General features: G+C 45.2%; 2 protein-coding genes across 38 annotated transcripts in view; both read left to right on the plus strand.

The window, feature by feature from the left end:
• The window catches only part of LOC119393937 (uncharacterized), a 635,915-nt gene that overhangs the window by 461,722 nt on the left and 158,340 nt on the right, over window positions 1-15,853 (plus strand). The window lies entirely within an intron of this gene.
• Window positions 9,028-12,794, plus strand: LOC119394791 (signal peptide peptidase-like 2A). Its single transcript, XM_049415567.1, has 6 exons — window positions 9,028-9,201; window positions 9,960-10,031; window positions 11,043-11,187; window positions 11,320-11,397; window positions 12,075-12,229; window positions 12,528-12,794. Exons 1-6 carry the CDS (start codon window positions 9,043-9,045, stop codon window positions 12,771-12,773), a joined length of 855 nt encoding a protein of 284 aa, XP_049271524.1. The 5' UTR covers window positions 9,028-9,042; the 3' UTR covers window positions 12,774-12,794.

The following is a 15,853-nucleotide window of genomic DNA, read 5'->3' on the forward strand; positions in this document are numbered from 1 at the left end:
CAGCCCCCCCCCCCCCCCCTCTCTCCCCTCAATCAGTGCGCATATAGTGAGATAAAAGCAGGCTCGTCTAGGTGTAGCGTCAGTGTTGCGCAAGATGGCGGCACGTACAGCTTCCGGGAATGCCGGCCGCGAATTGTCGCAGGAGAAAAAGGAAGTGGACGAAGGAAAGCTGAAGGCATGCGTGATTCGGAAGCTGTAGGAGGCGAAGGAAAGCGAATAGGCGCGAGTGGCAAAGATCCTGCCTATCGAGAGCAAGAAGCTGAGGAATCCGCAGTACGCGACACATAAATATTCACGCGCAACGTCTCGCGCAGGCCACTCGTGTCCGATGTCTTGAGTTTTGCAACAAAGATTGATAAAGCGGGCACCGAGACGAATAGAACGCCCTTGCCAGTTCACATTCTTTTGCAAGCAATGAGAACACGTCTGGCTTTTGTTCTCTTGCATGCCGATGTGTGCAGGAGTTGCATATCATGGCGTAACGAGTCTTGACAATGTTTGCGCCTTGTTTTGCGACACAGTGTAATACATCGTGGCCAAACAGCCATACCAACGAAGGAAGAAAAGCAGCGATTGAAAGTACAGTAAGGAAGACAAAGAACATTGGCAGGATGTTCTAACCATTTGACTCCTATTTTCATGTGTTTTTCCGGTTGGTCCCTTGAGTACAGTCTGAATGACACTTGTCTGGAGGGGCCACTCGACTGCTTCCGTAGATTTCTGAGCAAAAGAAATGCAGATACCCGACGCCCGTAATGATGCCAAAGATAGTCATACCATATGCTAGCTCCATGTGCTATAACTCAAGCATGAAGGCAAGCTTGTAGCTAACGCGAGGTTAGTAGCTGCGGACGGCGCCAGTGTCCGCAGCCACACGCTCAACCGCTCTAGACAATTGTGATTCATACTGTAGGAAGGCAGCGCTCCAAGTGATCCATAGGTGACACAGGCGGTCAAAACTCACGCGGAGCGCGCGTCACCTCCATCTGTTATTAATTTTCTTCATGAGAGTGTCTGTCACTGATTTTCACCTTTGAAATGTCTGTTCTAAGTCTTACAGAGTAGTGGTACACTTAGTTGCAGCACATAGCAATGCCAGTGACTCTTCATCTTACGCAGGTGTTCCGCGGCGTGGAGTTCCGTTACGCGAACCAGAGCTGCCAGCTAGACTTGGCGAGCGCCTCCGGGCAAGCACGTCTTCCTGTTGCTTCCGGTCAACGACAGGCGTTGTCCCTTCGAATACTCGCTAGCACAGGCGGTCTCTGGCAAGGCTTACTCCCTCATTGTGGCTCGCGACATTGAACGCAAGGTGGGCACGCACTGTACGCCTCGAACAAAGCGTGCCGACTTGGTTAGGTCATGTTGAGAGATCGTAAAACGTCGACGATGATGATTAGAGGGCGAGAAACAGGCGTAAACGGTAGTTTGCCTCGTCTCTTGTGTCCATTGATGTCGGATTTTTTTACTCGGAAATACTGTTTCTTACCCCTGTAAATAGCTTTACAGGGTTAGCGCTCTCCCTGTTTCTGTAAACTTAATTCGAGAAGATGTCTTCTGTAATTAAACGAAGTTTTGTTTGCATTCAAACCTCGACTTATATATTTTTTTATTTTTATTTATGATACCTCAAAGGCCCCTAAGGAAGGGGTTTTACATGAGGGTGGCATATCTACAAAAGCAGTGTTCTTCTATGATGCGTTTGAAGATGGCTGGGTCGGAATGAAGCACTGCCTTGGTGGGAAGGTCATTCCAGTCCCTTGATGTCTGGTTGAAGAATGAAGAGGCATGGGAGACAGTGTGAGCTCGAGGGGGGTATACGGTCTTTTCGTGGTTGATCCGGCTTGAGTGGCGATGTGCGGGAGAAATGAGATCGGCTTGGGGGGCTTGTGGAAGAAACTTATGAAAGAGAGAAAGGCGAGCGACTCGACGGCGTGATATAAGGCTGGGAAGGTTGGCTTGGGATTTGAGTTTCGATGAGCTAGAGTTGTAGGAATAGTCCGAAAAATGAAACGCACGGCACGGTTCTGTACTGATTCAAGCATGGTAATGTGATTATGTTGGTATGGGTCCCACAGGGCACATGCATATTCGAGCTTCGCGTCTTACTAAGGAGCAGTACGTTAGAAGTTGACTGAGGAGGGTGCTAATCGGATATTACGTCGCAGGAAACCAAGAACGCGATTAGCAGAATTTGTTATGCTGGTTATGTGGGTGTGCCATGATAGGTCAGTAGTGAGATTAATTCCTAAATACTTGTAGGTTTTTAACAGCGGATATTAAAGAGCCACTTATTATTAATCGCGAGCAGGGTATGACTTCTTCGATGAAAGTAAGAAGGGAGGTTTTTGATGCGTTTAATGACGTGAGCCACTTGCGGCACCAATCTTCAATTTGACTGAGGTCAGATTGTAGGGATAAAACATCGTTATTATTGTTAATAGGGCGGTATAGCACGCAGTCGTCTGCAAACAATGGAATCCGGGAAGAAATGTTAGTTGGAAGGTCGTTAATGTAATATGAGAAAGAGCAGGGGTCCGAGGACTGTTCCCTGAGGAACCCCGGATGTAACAGGTTCTCATTCTCATTCTCTTAACTATTGTGTTCATAACTATGAAGTGTCATCAGTGAATCGGTAGGAGAAAGTCTGCTGAACAGCGATACTTTTCTCAATGGTAGAATATGCAAGGAACGTTTATTGTTGCCTGGATAAACTATATGAAGTTAAATAGTGAACAGTTGTAATCTATTTAAGGCATGGCTCATAACTAGGTAATAATGCACTTGAATATTCATTCTTTCTTAATAACATAAAATGTTTCATTTTTTCAGTACACCCTCATTTTGTCCTCGTATTTTTTTCTCTATGTTGTGCAGCTCCACGCAGATTATTTTACATCGGGAGGAAAATTACACGGTGCCTGTGCAAGACATTACACTGGGCGTCATAAGGCTGGACATAGTCGAATCGTTCGAGGTATGCGCCTTTCGCTATTGTAGCAAACCAAGTCTCCATAGTCATACTTTGCTGCACTTGTAAGGACGTTAGATTATGACCAATGCGCAGAATGGAGAACGGGCGCTGAAAGCAACAAGCCCCAGAATACTGAGCTCTGTTCATTTCCTCTGGTATTTTTGAGCAGCGAAGCTGTTTAAGCTATCGGTAACTTGTGCTCCGTCGTGCAAAACTGCTCAGGTGGGTAATTCACCCCAGGAATCGGGCAAGCCCCACTACCTAGTACAGCAGGTGCGAGCGTTACACGAAAACTCTGCTCGGCGAAGTGGAGTACGTGAAACACGTGAAAGAGAGAGAGAGAGAGAAATTGATAGAAAGAAAGAGATAGAGAGAAATAGAGAGAAATAAAGGGAATAAAGACATGAAAGGTAGAAAGATAGAACAAGACTTAGACAGAGAGAGAAACCAGAAAGAAAGAAACAGACACGAAAAGAGATAGAAAAAGCAGAGAGCAAGACAGATAGGGAAAGAAAGAGAAATAGAGAAACAAAGAAAGAAAGAAAAAGACAGAAGAAAGCAGAGAGAGAGAGAAAGGGGACAAAGAGAAAGAATAGAAAGAAACATACAAAAAGGTGTCAAGAAACAAAGAGAAAGAAAGAGAAGATATAAAGAAAAACGAGGAAGGCCACTCAACTGCGCTCTTCCTTGAGGCTTGGCACCACTAGCGCGAAGCTGCCATAATTTTTTCCACAACATTTCACCAAATGGGAAAATTGCATTTGTTATCGAAGACAGTCTTCGGGTTCTCCATTTACTAAGTGTCCTTACTACTTAGAGACATTCGCAGTGCCAGTAACGTGGACTTGCCGCATGTGCTTTAGCCACATTGCTGTTTGTTATTGCTGCGTGAAATGCATTACTCTGGTTGGTGTGACACCACGGGTTATCAGTCATGTCTATTATGGACTGTACAAACTAGTTGCCTTCCGTTATTGCGAAGGGAGCGGATGCGCTGCTTTTACATCTGCAGCCCCAAAACTCTGGGGTGCCGGCAACCTCTGCGACCAACGTGAGTCACTCGGGCGGAGACGCGGCTCAGTTGTACATGCTGGAAGTGAATGTCTTCATTGGCGCGTCCCTCATCTGGTTCATGGCCTGTTCGACCGTTGCCGTGGGCGCACTCTGGTCCGGAAGCACCAGGAAGTTGCTGTAAGCTCCACAGGCGAAGTGCTTGTCGGCTACTTTTCACTACGCCGACTACGTGCGCTTCAAGACAGGAAATCCGAAAGCACGAATTGCTGCTGGTCTCGGCCACGTACGGTTAGCGTCACAAGTTTATGGATCACGATATGCAAGAGAAAGCTGAATATTGCCGCTACTTAGGCAGGAAGCCTTAGATTCAGATTTACGGCCTGTTCTAAAACGCGCTAACAACATGTGCTGTGCAGTTCTACAGAATACAGTCACAAATTGTTGGGAAATTTTAGGTTTTTTCAGACATAGTGGTTTATAAACTTTTTACGCCAACTGTACATACACGTTGAGGGCAGCTGCAACAAATGTGAGATGAATGCGCATAAACGTAAATGAACATTTTTTCAGTAGCAATAGTGCGGTTATCGCACTGCCTGAATGGATGTGATAGAACTCAGCTAACAAAATTACGCCGGGAAAGCGTTACATGTGGTGGCGTATGCAGGGTGTCATATATTACCGGGAAAAAAATCTATAAATATTCTCTTTGACATGTAGCACCAATCTACTTCTTGTACTTGACGGAAGCCAGCAAACGAACGGGACACGAGAAAGACGCAGACGCAAACACCGCTGAAACTAACAACTGTGACTTTATTGAAGAAAAACATTCAACCAAGAAGCCTCACAGTTGTTAGTTTCAGCGGTGTTTGCGTTTGCCTCTTCCTCGTGTCCCGTTCTTTTGCTGTCTTTCAAGTATCATGAACCAACTGGCCCAGATGTCATCTCTTCTGCTACTTCTTGTGCTAGGTTATGCTCTGAGGAGCGAGATTATTTGCGCGCGACTAATCAAAATATATATTTGAATAATTAGTGAAGTTTCCTTAATGAACATCTATGCTTATGAATTTACAGCACACATTGTAAGAACGAAATGTAGCCCGCAACGTCGACAGAACAATTCTTAAAATAACACCACTTTCACGACGTATGTTCCCAAAGTCTACGGCGAAATGCAGTGTGTTATAGTTACTCTTGCGCTATAATCTATAAATACTTTAATTTGTTAAACATTTAGCTGGAACAACATCGCACATTGATTGCAAGATTGATATCGCTTATCTCAAAAACTGGGGCTGATTTCTATATATCTTCCGAGTGGCCTCATTTCATATATTGCAATGTGCACGCTGGTGTAATTAACTAAATAATTAATTAGTGACGTGCCAATTATTCAATAGCCTATTTTGCTTTGCAGTGTAACTAACGTCTTGCTCTTCAATCCAGCTTACTGAGAAAATGTGTATGTATTTGAGGCACAAGCAACAAGTGACGCTCTTGTTTCCTTCCAAGCACTTCCGGTCTCTTGCGAGCATTTCAGGTCAAGCACTTCCTTCCGGTTTTCCGAATATTGAGAAAACCTGTTTGAAAAATAAAACTGGTACGAAATCGAATGTTCCGGTTCAAGTTAAGAGATATATTGGATACATATGATATCGGATCATAAGTTTACTTAAGATAAGGGCCAATGAACTGTCAGCATAAATAATGAAAGTTAAATGAGTTCATTGAAATAGCAGGCAGTTTTCGTGTGACCACCTAGGATCGTTGCGTCACCTGGGAAGCAGATCTCAACTACTGGCTTCTTTCTGCATGACCTCTGAGATCCGCTTCGATAGTGCGATGAAACACGAAGTTTACTCGAGGTAAACTCCAAAGTTCATGAACGCCGAGGTGAAGGTGCTGCTACCAGACACCTAAGTCAACGATTAAGGCCGCCTCCATTCTTTTTTAAATTCCGTCAACGATAGATTAAGACACCCTGCATAAAGGGCAACGAAACAGCCGTGTGTCCAATATGCAGCACTTCTTTAGATGGTCACAATGGTATTCACCGGGGCTATTCGGTTCATAGCTGACAGTGGCTCGAGCAGCGGTACTGAAAACGAGCGACACAGAGAAGGTAGATAAGGACGTCGCTGCCTGTCTTCTTTTTGTCCCTCGTTTTCAGTTCCGCTGCTTGAACCACTGTTGGCTTCGAATGGTGGCTGCTAAATGTTCTGGACACGCTGTTAATGTGCGTTGACTGCCTCTTTCACAGCTACTTGACCGAGCATAGACGCACCAAGCCGAAGGAGAAGAAGCGGCGCAAGGAGGACGCTGACTTAGACGCCGCGCCGCTTAAAGTAGCCGCCTCGACTACGACGCTCGAGACGGACACCACGGCCTCGCGCCCGCCGGCTGCGACGACGTCGGCACCAAACGTGCGCTCGGAGTCGCACCACCACCATCGGGGTTCTCGATTGCGGCCTTCGAAGTCTGTCGACGACTTCCCCAGTTCGGCCAACGATGCGCTCGACGAGGAGATCACATTCTCCGAATGCCCTGTCGACTGCAACCTCCTCACACTGTTTCTGCTGCTGTTGGCGGTCAACTTGCTCGTACTCTACTACTTCTTCAATAAGCTGTGTGAGTAGAATTTTCTTGAAGTGCTTGAAACGCTCCTCCGTCAGCCGAACTGTGGCGGCTAGAGCCATAGCTTTGTAATTTTACCACAAAAGCCTTAGATGCCTCATCAAACGTGAAAAGTGACCGTCGGCACCGCCGTCAACACGGGTTATGCAAGGAATCATATGATGACGTCGCCCTATGACGTCATCATGACGTCACAGGTCACCAAAGGTAACGACACGGAACCAAAGGCAACAACACGGCAAGCACTATTTTTCCTATTATAAAATTTTTTCCTGTTTGATAAACATCAAATTTTTCATTCGCCTCGGTGGTACGGTGGTTACGGTGCTGGGCTAATGGTCTGAGAGTCGCAGGTTCGACTCCGGCCGTGGCGGGCGCATTTTGATAAAGGCGAAATGCCAGAGGCCTGTGCACTGTTTGGTGTCAGTGCACATTAACTAACAGCAGATGGCCAATTTTTCCGGAGCCCTCCTCTACGGCGTTCCTCATAATCGTATTGTGGTATTGGCACGTAATCGGGAATGGGAGAAGTGGATGCGGCTCATCAAGAGCGACGAACTCGACGATCAATTAAGGGCTGCCCAGAAGGCCCACGACGCCGCCACCCGTCTCGGACTGGTGGTGCCGACGTGGACGCGGCCCGCCTCGGCCTAAAAACCGTGCTTCAGGACCATTTTCAATGAAGTTAATCAATCAATCAATCAATCAATCAATCAATCAATCAATCAATCAATCAATCAATCAATCAATCAATCAATCAATCAATCAATCAATCAATCAATCAATCAATTGGCACGTAAAATCCCAGGTACTATTCTTAAATTTATTTTCTTTTTAGAGTTCCATGGGCAAGGGTTTCGTAACATTGTCTACCTAAAAAAACGCACGTTTATTGCAATCTCGAAGGCCACGTTTCTTAAGAGTGCGAATGCGCGCTCCAAATATGGCTAATTTAACCTTTTTATGCAGGGCCTATCCTCATCGGGTGCATCGCATTGGGGTCGATGATGTCTCTAATCGTGATCTTCAATTCCCTCTCCTTCTTGATACCCTGCGCCAGTATGCGGTAAGAATTGTTTTACGACGCCCAGCGTGAACGAGTAATGAAAAGTTCAGGTAGAAAAATGTTCAGTGCAGCTGAAGGGGATGATTAATGGACCTTCACGGCGTGTGATTTATGGTTACCAGTATCTTTGGCTTAGACGGCGGTAACCATTTAGAAGCGTCTCTTTTACGTACCATATGTTACAATGTAAATAAACGTCATATCAGATGTTCCACAGAAACGTTAATGCGGGTGTAAAAACAGAGCAATACGCAGTTTAGCGTAATCGCACGTTGTACAACAAAACCACGCGAGGAGGTTTTGTTGTCCACTGTGAAAATGCACTGACCGGTTTATTACATCATATTACATAATCGCTACTAATAAGACCGAATTTGGAAATTTGGGAAAGATAACGAAGTGGTCAGCTGTGAGCTGATCGATCTCCAGCCACACTGAAATAGTTTTATCCTGTTCCTCAGGGTCCTACGGGATGAAAAATCACGCATTTTATTTCTTACCACTGAGAGCAACTTCGTTCACGAGCCGGGCCGAACAACGAGAGCCACTCGAAGCGCAGAGCCTATGCTGCATCGACTGTCTTCGCTTCTAATTCAGCACTTGCTCTTCTGTCAGATAACAGATATACCCTGTTCAGTTAACGCCTTTAAGCGTGTACTGAACATTCTACATGCCAACCGATTTCCAGAACACCGCCATTCAGAGTGATAGCGTACGCGTAGACGTAAAAAGTAAGCGTTACTCGGGTCGATGGTATAGCTACTCGAACCACCCGCCTTGGTGTGAACGCCGCAAACCTAGGCCATGTGATGTGACCTGCACAGATTTAACAGCTTATGGTTCAGTAGAATATGGAGGCTTCAAAAAAAAAAAAAAAGAAACCTTTAAACAGCGGGTGTCGCTGGGGCCAATGTTTCGACAAGTGGCCTTGTCTTCAAGACAGCAACTTGACGACGAAATGGCCACTTGCCGAAACGTCGGCGCCAGTGAAACCCCTTGTTCAATGATTTTTTATCTTAGCAGCGTATGTAATGAAAATTCTTGTAGCGTTCCGGTTCGATAAACGCAATAGAAATTGCGTACACGAATCATAACCTGGACCTCTACATTCCTTGTGTACTCGTTTTTCTGGTATTTTTTTCTCCCTTCGCTATTTAAGACAGCAACCTTTTAACGTTGACCCCTAAGCCCTACGGGCGCAACGTGGCCATGCTCGTTTTACGTGTTTTTGAGTAGTCGCCGTGCCGTATTTTTTTCTGTCATCCAACGTCGCTATACATCCTACCACGCTGCACACTTCTTTTCTTTGCTCACGCAGGATGCCAAACGTGTGTTTCCGTGCTTCGTGCAAAGCATGGAGATACGGCACCACGTGGCGATATGGTGTGCCATAAGCGTCACCTTAGTCTGGGTCGTTTTCCGCACGGCTCACCACGCTTGGATCCTCCAGAATTTCTTGGGCTCCAGCTTCGCGCTGAACATCCTGAGATGCGTGCACCTGCCTAACTTTAGGGTGTGTTTGCGATAAACCCCTTGTTTTCAATACACTTCAGAAGACCCGTAAGATGCTATTGGATGAACTGAAAGTTCACTTCAAGCGTTGATATATGGACTGCAACAATACAGCGAATCGTGTGTAAACGAAAGCATTTTCTGAACGAAACACAACACTACCGAATCGGAAGGAAACAGCTCGTTCATGCGCCGTTGGATCAAACGGTTTATTAGACAGAATCTCGCTGTGTGAAAATGTGTAGCTGCTGAGAGAATACCTTTGCGAGGATAATGACATTTATGGCTGAGGTTAATGAGACTGCCAAACAGGACAAAAAAAAAAAAAGAGCCCTCTTTCACTGTATTGTCTACAACTTATTCTATATTTGTTTTATCTAAATATTGGGCACCTAGAATCTTGTGCTGAGAACCAGAAAATTCGTCGCTGATTATGCGCTGTGCTACTCGAGAAGTTTCAACGTTGTAGATAGATCACCTGAAGTGTATCAAATTGGAGCAGGAAGTCACAAGTGGCGAAACAATGGCAAACACAAAGGGGAGTCTTATGCAGCATGCCCACTATCTCAGACCTTATACCAAATGTTTGTTATTGGTCAGCTAGCGCTCTGTTCCGCAACAAAGAAAACGTTTTAAGGAAAAACGTTAACATCGCTTAAGCCCTAGTTCCCGGAATCCTTTTATGAGTATTTTATTTCATGACTACGAAAATTTAACATACTGCAAAAACATGTACACACGTTTCTTATTCCTTCGCAGGTTATTACGTTTATATCCATCCTGATGTTCTTCGACGACATATTTATGGTGTTCATCACGTCCTTAATTACGGTGAGGCCACTGATGCTTATATTTTTTCTAGCACTTATGTATTGTATATTGTATTACATTGCATTACATTTTATGTTCAAATCCTTGAAGAGCGAATGTAGCTGGAGCCTGCGGAAACATTTCCTATTTAAGACATTTTTGTCATTTCTACAAGCCTCTATCTTTCCCGAACTAATTGGTTGGATCGCACATTGCAGTATTCGCGTTGCACGCGAACTTGTGCTTTCTTTTATTTCTTTGAATGTTCTGTTTCTGAAGGTAACCTATTGTAGTCATTCCACCTGTAAAATTAGTAATGAATAAAGCTACTTGTATAATATAGGTGGGGACGTTTTATAGACGCATATACTTATTCGTTCTTTCACAAAATCGAAATGCAGCTTCGCCTCTTTCTTGTTTTTACGAAATTCGTGCATAATTCATGACGCTATACGATTAAAGAAAAAAATATACAAACGGATGGGAAGGCTAGTAATGAAAAAAAAGCTTCATCAACGATGACAATTTGAGCAAGTCGGCTTTAACGAACGCTGCACTACTCCAGCGCAAATTTTACGCTGTAGACAATGGTGTACGTGTGTGTGTGCGTGTGTGTGTGTGTACGTGTGTGTGTGTTTGTGCGCGTGTGTGTTCGTCTGCGTGTGTGCGTGTGTGTGTTTTCTGCAACCCAGCTAAAGAATAATACGCAATTTCATGTTAACGTACACCTAGATCATGGTTACAAAACTCCTGCTTATTGGTCAAGGTTGCACAAAATGCTACATATGTATTAATGTTCGAGAACGTGGTATTTTAAATCGCTTTAAGCATTGTTCTATGCTGCACAAATGTCATGATGAGAATGCTTGCTTGAAAAACATAAGCCTTCGCACCCATAAATGAAGCCTCCTCAAGAGCTCAAGCATTAACTCCGAGTCGTCGCTTCTGTATGCCCGGACGAGGTGTCTTCGAGCTCTGATTTTGAAATGTAAAAACTAAGCCTTTGTACCTGGCTGATTTTCTATCCTACAGAAAGACATGAGCGTGATGGAGAGCGTCGCGAGAGGCGTGCAAGACCTGCCCGTACTCATGCGCGTGCCGCTGTTCTTCATCGGTGACGCGACGGCCTGCAGAGCTAACTCGATGATGCTGGGATACGGAGACATCGCTATTCCGGGTGATTTTTTTTTCCTCTGCCATATTCATAGCACCGTACTATATACGGGTGCCCCACCTGACCGTTCCGCGCTATCCTGTTTTGCGCTTTTAATTTCTCCAAAGTTTATACGAGCTTCCGGGAATTTTCCAGGTTTTACTATCGCCTATTGCCGCTCGTACGACGTCATAGTCAAGAAAAGGTCCTGGTACTTCCTTCTAGCGATTGTCTGTAAGTGACCTACACCTCATACACTTTGCTGGCTTAATTCAACAACAACACAAAAAAATCTTCTATTTGTCTTCTTAGTGGGCCGCTAAACCACCTCTGATATTTTAACACCTCAAGCAAATGCGCGCATCGGGGGGCCATGACGCTACAATGTCGAACGCGGCAGCGCTACGAGCAGCGGGCGCGGCATCGAATCCGCGCCTTTCGGTATCCCAAACGTTGTTTGTGACGTCATCAGGCACATCTCATCATGTCAGCAACAAGAACCTGTTTGTCTGCTCGCAGCTGCGCGCGCTCCTTGCTCTTTCCTCCTCGCAGAGCGAGGAGGAGCACTCTGCGAGGAGAGACGAGCCGACGAACGGAGCGTATCGAAGGAAAGAGCGAAACGAGCGAGGGCCGCTTTTGGATCATGAAACGAGTGTAACTCCGCTACCATGTCACCGTTTCGAAAATTGTTGCCGCTACGTGTTTGTTACAGATTAGTGCACAACTGCGACAACACAACTAAATTTCGACCTCTGGGTGGTTTAGGGGCCCTTTAAGTGCAGCTTAGCAACTTCAGTGCTTTAAATGTTTTACAGTTGCAAACAAACGGAACTGCCGGTGTTCTTTAAATGCGGGTCAACGAAGTTAGCGAATCCTTTCGTTCCCATCTTGTTATGTTCAAACGTTCGCAGGTTACGGCGCGTCCTTGGTGTTCACATTCTTCATGGGACAGATCATGAACACCGGCCAGCCAGCGCTTCTATATCTGGTTCCGGGCGTCTTGTTGCCTGTCACTCTGCTCGCTTGGTGCCGCGGTGAATTGAAGCAGTTCTGGAAAGGAGACTTCGTAAGTACTCCACAATGGAACTTTTACGGTGAAAAAAAAAATATTTGCCACGAGCAAGTATGTTCTCACTTAAGAACCTTGTACAGTGTTTGTTGACGAAAGGAACCAAAGGATGTTTGATTACGAATATCTAACGAATATAAGCAAACTATTTACCTCATTCAAAGTGATTATCATTGGATTTTGCGGCTGTCTAAGTACGAATAGCCGAGTGTGCCAGCAGCATCGATGTAAGCGATGTAAACACGAGCTTCGATGTAAGCCAAGCAATGCGACTTCAACTCGGCCCGATTCGCAGGTTCCCAAGGAGGGCCTCATGAGTCCTCGGATGGACGTGTGCGTTTCGTCGAGCGAGCAGTTCCAGATGATTCAGAGTCGGGGCTTGCTTTACGTCGCCACTCCAGTGTTTCCGTGGCTCGCGGGTGCCGCTGCCGGTCTCGCAGAAAGCCTACGACGCCAAGTAGAACTGAGCCTATACGGCGGTCTCGTTCAGTCCGCAGGCTGCTCGAGCGACCAAGACCAGCAATGCGACTATATGCTATAATACATAACAAAAGCACAACGAATTCTGAAGCGTAGATTACGTTTTTTCATAGCGACTGTGCTATGACCGAGTCGTTATTGACGTGTTCCAAATCTTGCATTGTCTTTAGTGGCTAGGTGCGCGCATTGACCTGTTCTCGAGGCGAGTGCGTTGCAAGGTACAGAAAGTTCTTGAAAGCCGAAACTCAACAGAAAACAAAATGGGAAAAAATTCGGCAGATCCCACACGTTGTGGGAATCGGTTTCATGCGAAGCAGTCAGCGAGTACTTCTAGGTTGTATTATATGGCTTTGAGCCAAGCGTTACGTGGTGGATCGACGTGTTTTTGTAAGTGTAGTAGCTGTGTGCATGGGCTTCCCAGGCACGCGAACACTGGCCTTTAAAGGGTAACTTATTGTGCGACGTAACGTCAGCCCTCACGTTAGACTACATACGTCAGCAATATTGAAACTAAGTGCTGTTTATGGTGCAATCATGTGAATATCATATGTAACTTTCGTCAATGTATTCCTCCGGGGTCGAGCAACGCTTCAATATAGCTTCCTGAATCATAGGAATACAAATGCAATGTTTATTAGACTGCTATAAAAGCGGAGCCAAAACTGGAACCACAGACGTTAATCTAATATGACGTCTGTATCGTAGGAGCACACGTGTAGTGTTTGTTGCTCTCTTGTACAATTAGATAACCAGCACCACAACCACAATTGACGTTGCACCGGAATTACGCCTGCATAGGCTGTTTTTCCAAACCAGTTTACTGAACTGGCGTGGCTCTGTGGTAGAATACCCGATTGTCACGCAGATTACTTGGTTTCGATTCCTGCTGCAATCCTAATTTTTATTCTTTCCATTCGTCGGGTCAACGCTGCCGATGTAGTTTTTTCTTAACCCTCTCGCATTTAAATTACCGATGTCTGTTCTCGCCGTTTCTGGGTAGATATAAACTGTCAATCCGATGTACGGGCGCGATGTACGGGCGCATACCCGTAAATCGCGGCCCGTGGTAAACGGGTATGTGCCAAACGTGTCTGGAGGAAAGGGTTTCACGACGTACGCGACAGTATTTTCACGTTATTTATGCCATGACCAGACAGTCATATTCGTCAAATCATCTTACCCTCCCATGCCAATTTTGCTCTACACCAAGTTAAGGAGGCGATCATGAGAGCATCCAGACGTAGGCGGCTAGATAGATAGATAGATAGATAGATAGATAGATAGATAGATAGATAGACAGATAGATAGATAGATAGATAGATAGCTAGATAGATAGATAGATAGATAGATAGATAGATAGATAGATAGATAGATAGATAGATAGATAGATAGATAGATAGATAGATAGATAGATAGATAGATAGAAGTGCCACAGGTTCGCTAAGAAATGCTTCGCATTTAAAACGGAATGATAGACAACGGGAAAGTAAAGCCAACTTATTTACTACTTTCTTTTAAAGATTCACAACAAGAAGTATAGTATACATGGAAGCATTTTATTGAATATACAGATGTATGTACAAGGAAATATCTAATGGTGTAAGAGAATTGTCAGAATGCGTTTAAAAAGCGCCGTGACAGTAAAGATTGAGAAAATCTATGCAACGTGCATACCTCACCGCATATGCAAGAGGAAAGGAGAAGGAAAGTTATTTCAAGCAAAGTCGCTCCCCAATTTTACCGCAATATGCGTTAAGATCGTACGATGTTGAAATAGACAATAAAGCGGGGACGGCTTGCATTTGTGTCGTCAAGTCTCTGCATTTTTGAGGATTTGAGCTTTTTATAAGGAAATACAAATGGACCACCGCATTCGTCTTTACAGCTTACAGCTTTACAGCTTTACAGCTTTACAGCTTTAGGCTAATGTCTGTCGCTGTTGATATTTGCGAATCATTTCTTATATTAAGTTTCCATAGTATAAACAGAGTATTTGTATTAGAGAATATAGTGTACACAGAAGGTAACCTTGCATGATCATCTCTCTTCTGAACAAATAAAATTCGTAACCCACTATCAAGAAACTTTCGAAAAAAAAAACCATGCGTACTTTGAAAGCCTCAGAAAAGCAATTTACCCCTCCGACTAGGGCTATAACTCTCGCCTTGCTTCTCCATTGGCCTGCCTGTATTTAGTGTATTCTTTTCATTGCACAACATTTAATGTTATGGCGTCGGTCGCTTTCTTTAACTTCATAGCAGTTTCACTTTGGCATTTTGGGTATGAATGGACCAGAAATACATTCGTTTTAGGGAAAGGAAAGTTAGTGCTTGCGTAATTTGGTAACTATTTCACAAAGAAACCAGTATATCCATATGTTCAATCATTTTGTTTTGTCGCCTATGAATGGTTTTTTTTTTCTGGCAGAGGTGACGGGACGGTTTGTTAAAAGGCCTCCTGCATGGCATTGCAGCGACCACCAGTAGTTGGGCAGGTATCGGACATTAATTCTCTTCCGATCTTAGGGCACCCTCCCAGGATACGTAAACCGACACGCGGAAGCTGTTCATGTTTCAGATCAGATTGTGCGTCGGCGGGTCCCGGATCCATGCTTAGACGAGTTGTCGGGTTGACTTAGGACGCCCGAACCGCGGCTTGTGTCTCGTTCATTGTGCGTTGGGCGGATTCGTCGATGCGCTTCTTGATGTGCGGGTTCACGTCGATGCCCTCGACGATCTGCCACTCCCTGTTCTCGATGCGCACGGGAAAGCTGTAGACGATTCCTTTGGGCACGCCGTAAGCACCATTGCTGACGACGCCCATGGAGACCCACGTGCCTTCGGCGGTACCCTGCGGCATTTCACACGCTTTGCTGATTAGCGAAGCTGGGACTCTTGATTGGTCGACAGCGATGACAGCACTTTTATATAGTAGGCTGTTACAGCGAAGCTATTTGTGGCCAGCCGAAACCAAAATTTGTCCATCCTGTGTACGCAAGAACTCCATGTGCTACAGATATTGGGCCAGCCCCACTGCCACTGCTCACCACCGGTCCACTAAAAATGAAGACGGGAACACACGGGCAGCAAACACCGATTATGATTTCTGGACAGACGTTACCAACAATTGAGAGAGACTTGA

Source organism: Rhipicephalus sanguineus, chromosome 5 (genome assembly GCF_013339695.2).
Source record: "Rhipicephalus sanguineus isolate Rsan-2018 chromosome 5, BIME_Rsan_1.4, whole genome shotgun sequence".
NCBI classification, from domain to species: domain Eukaryota; kingdom Metazoa; phylum Arthropoda; class Arachnida; order Ixodida; family Ixodidae; genus Rhipicephalus; species Rhipicephalus sanguineus.

Excerpts from the sequence above, each read along its gene's own strand:
- LOC119394791 (XM_049415567.1), top strand. The coding sequence starts at position 9,043 with ATGGAGATACGGCACCACGTGGCGATATGGTGTGCCATAAGCGTCACC. Across the intron at positions 10,032-11,042 it reads TCATCACGTCCTTAATTACG|AAAGACATGAGCGTGATGGA; the intron begins GTGAGGCCACTG and ends TCTATCCTACAG. Across the intron at positions 11,188-11,319 it reads CGGAGACATCGCTATTCCGG|GTTTTACTATCGCCTATTGC; the intron begins GTGATTTTTTTT and ends GGAATTTTCCAG.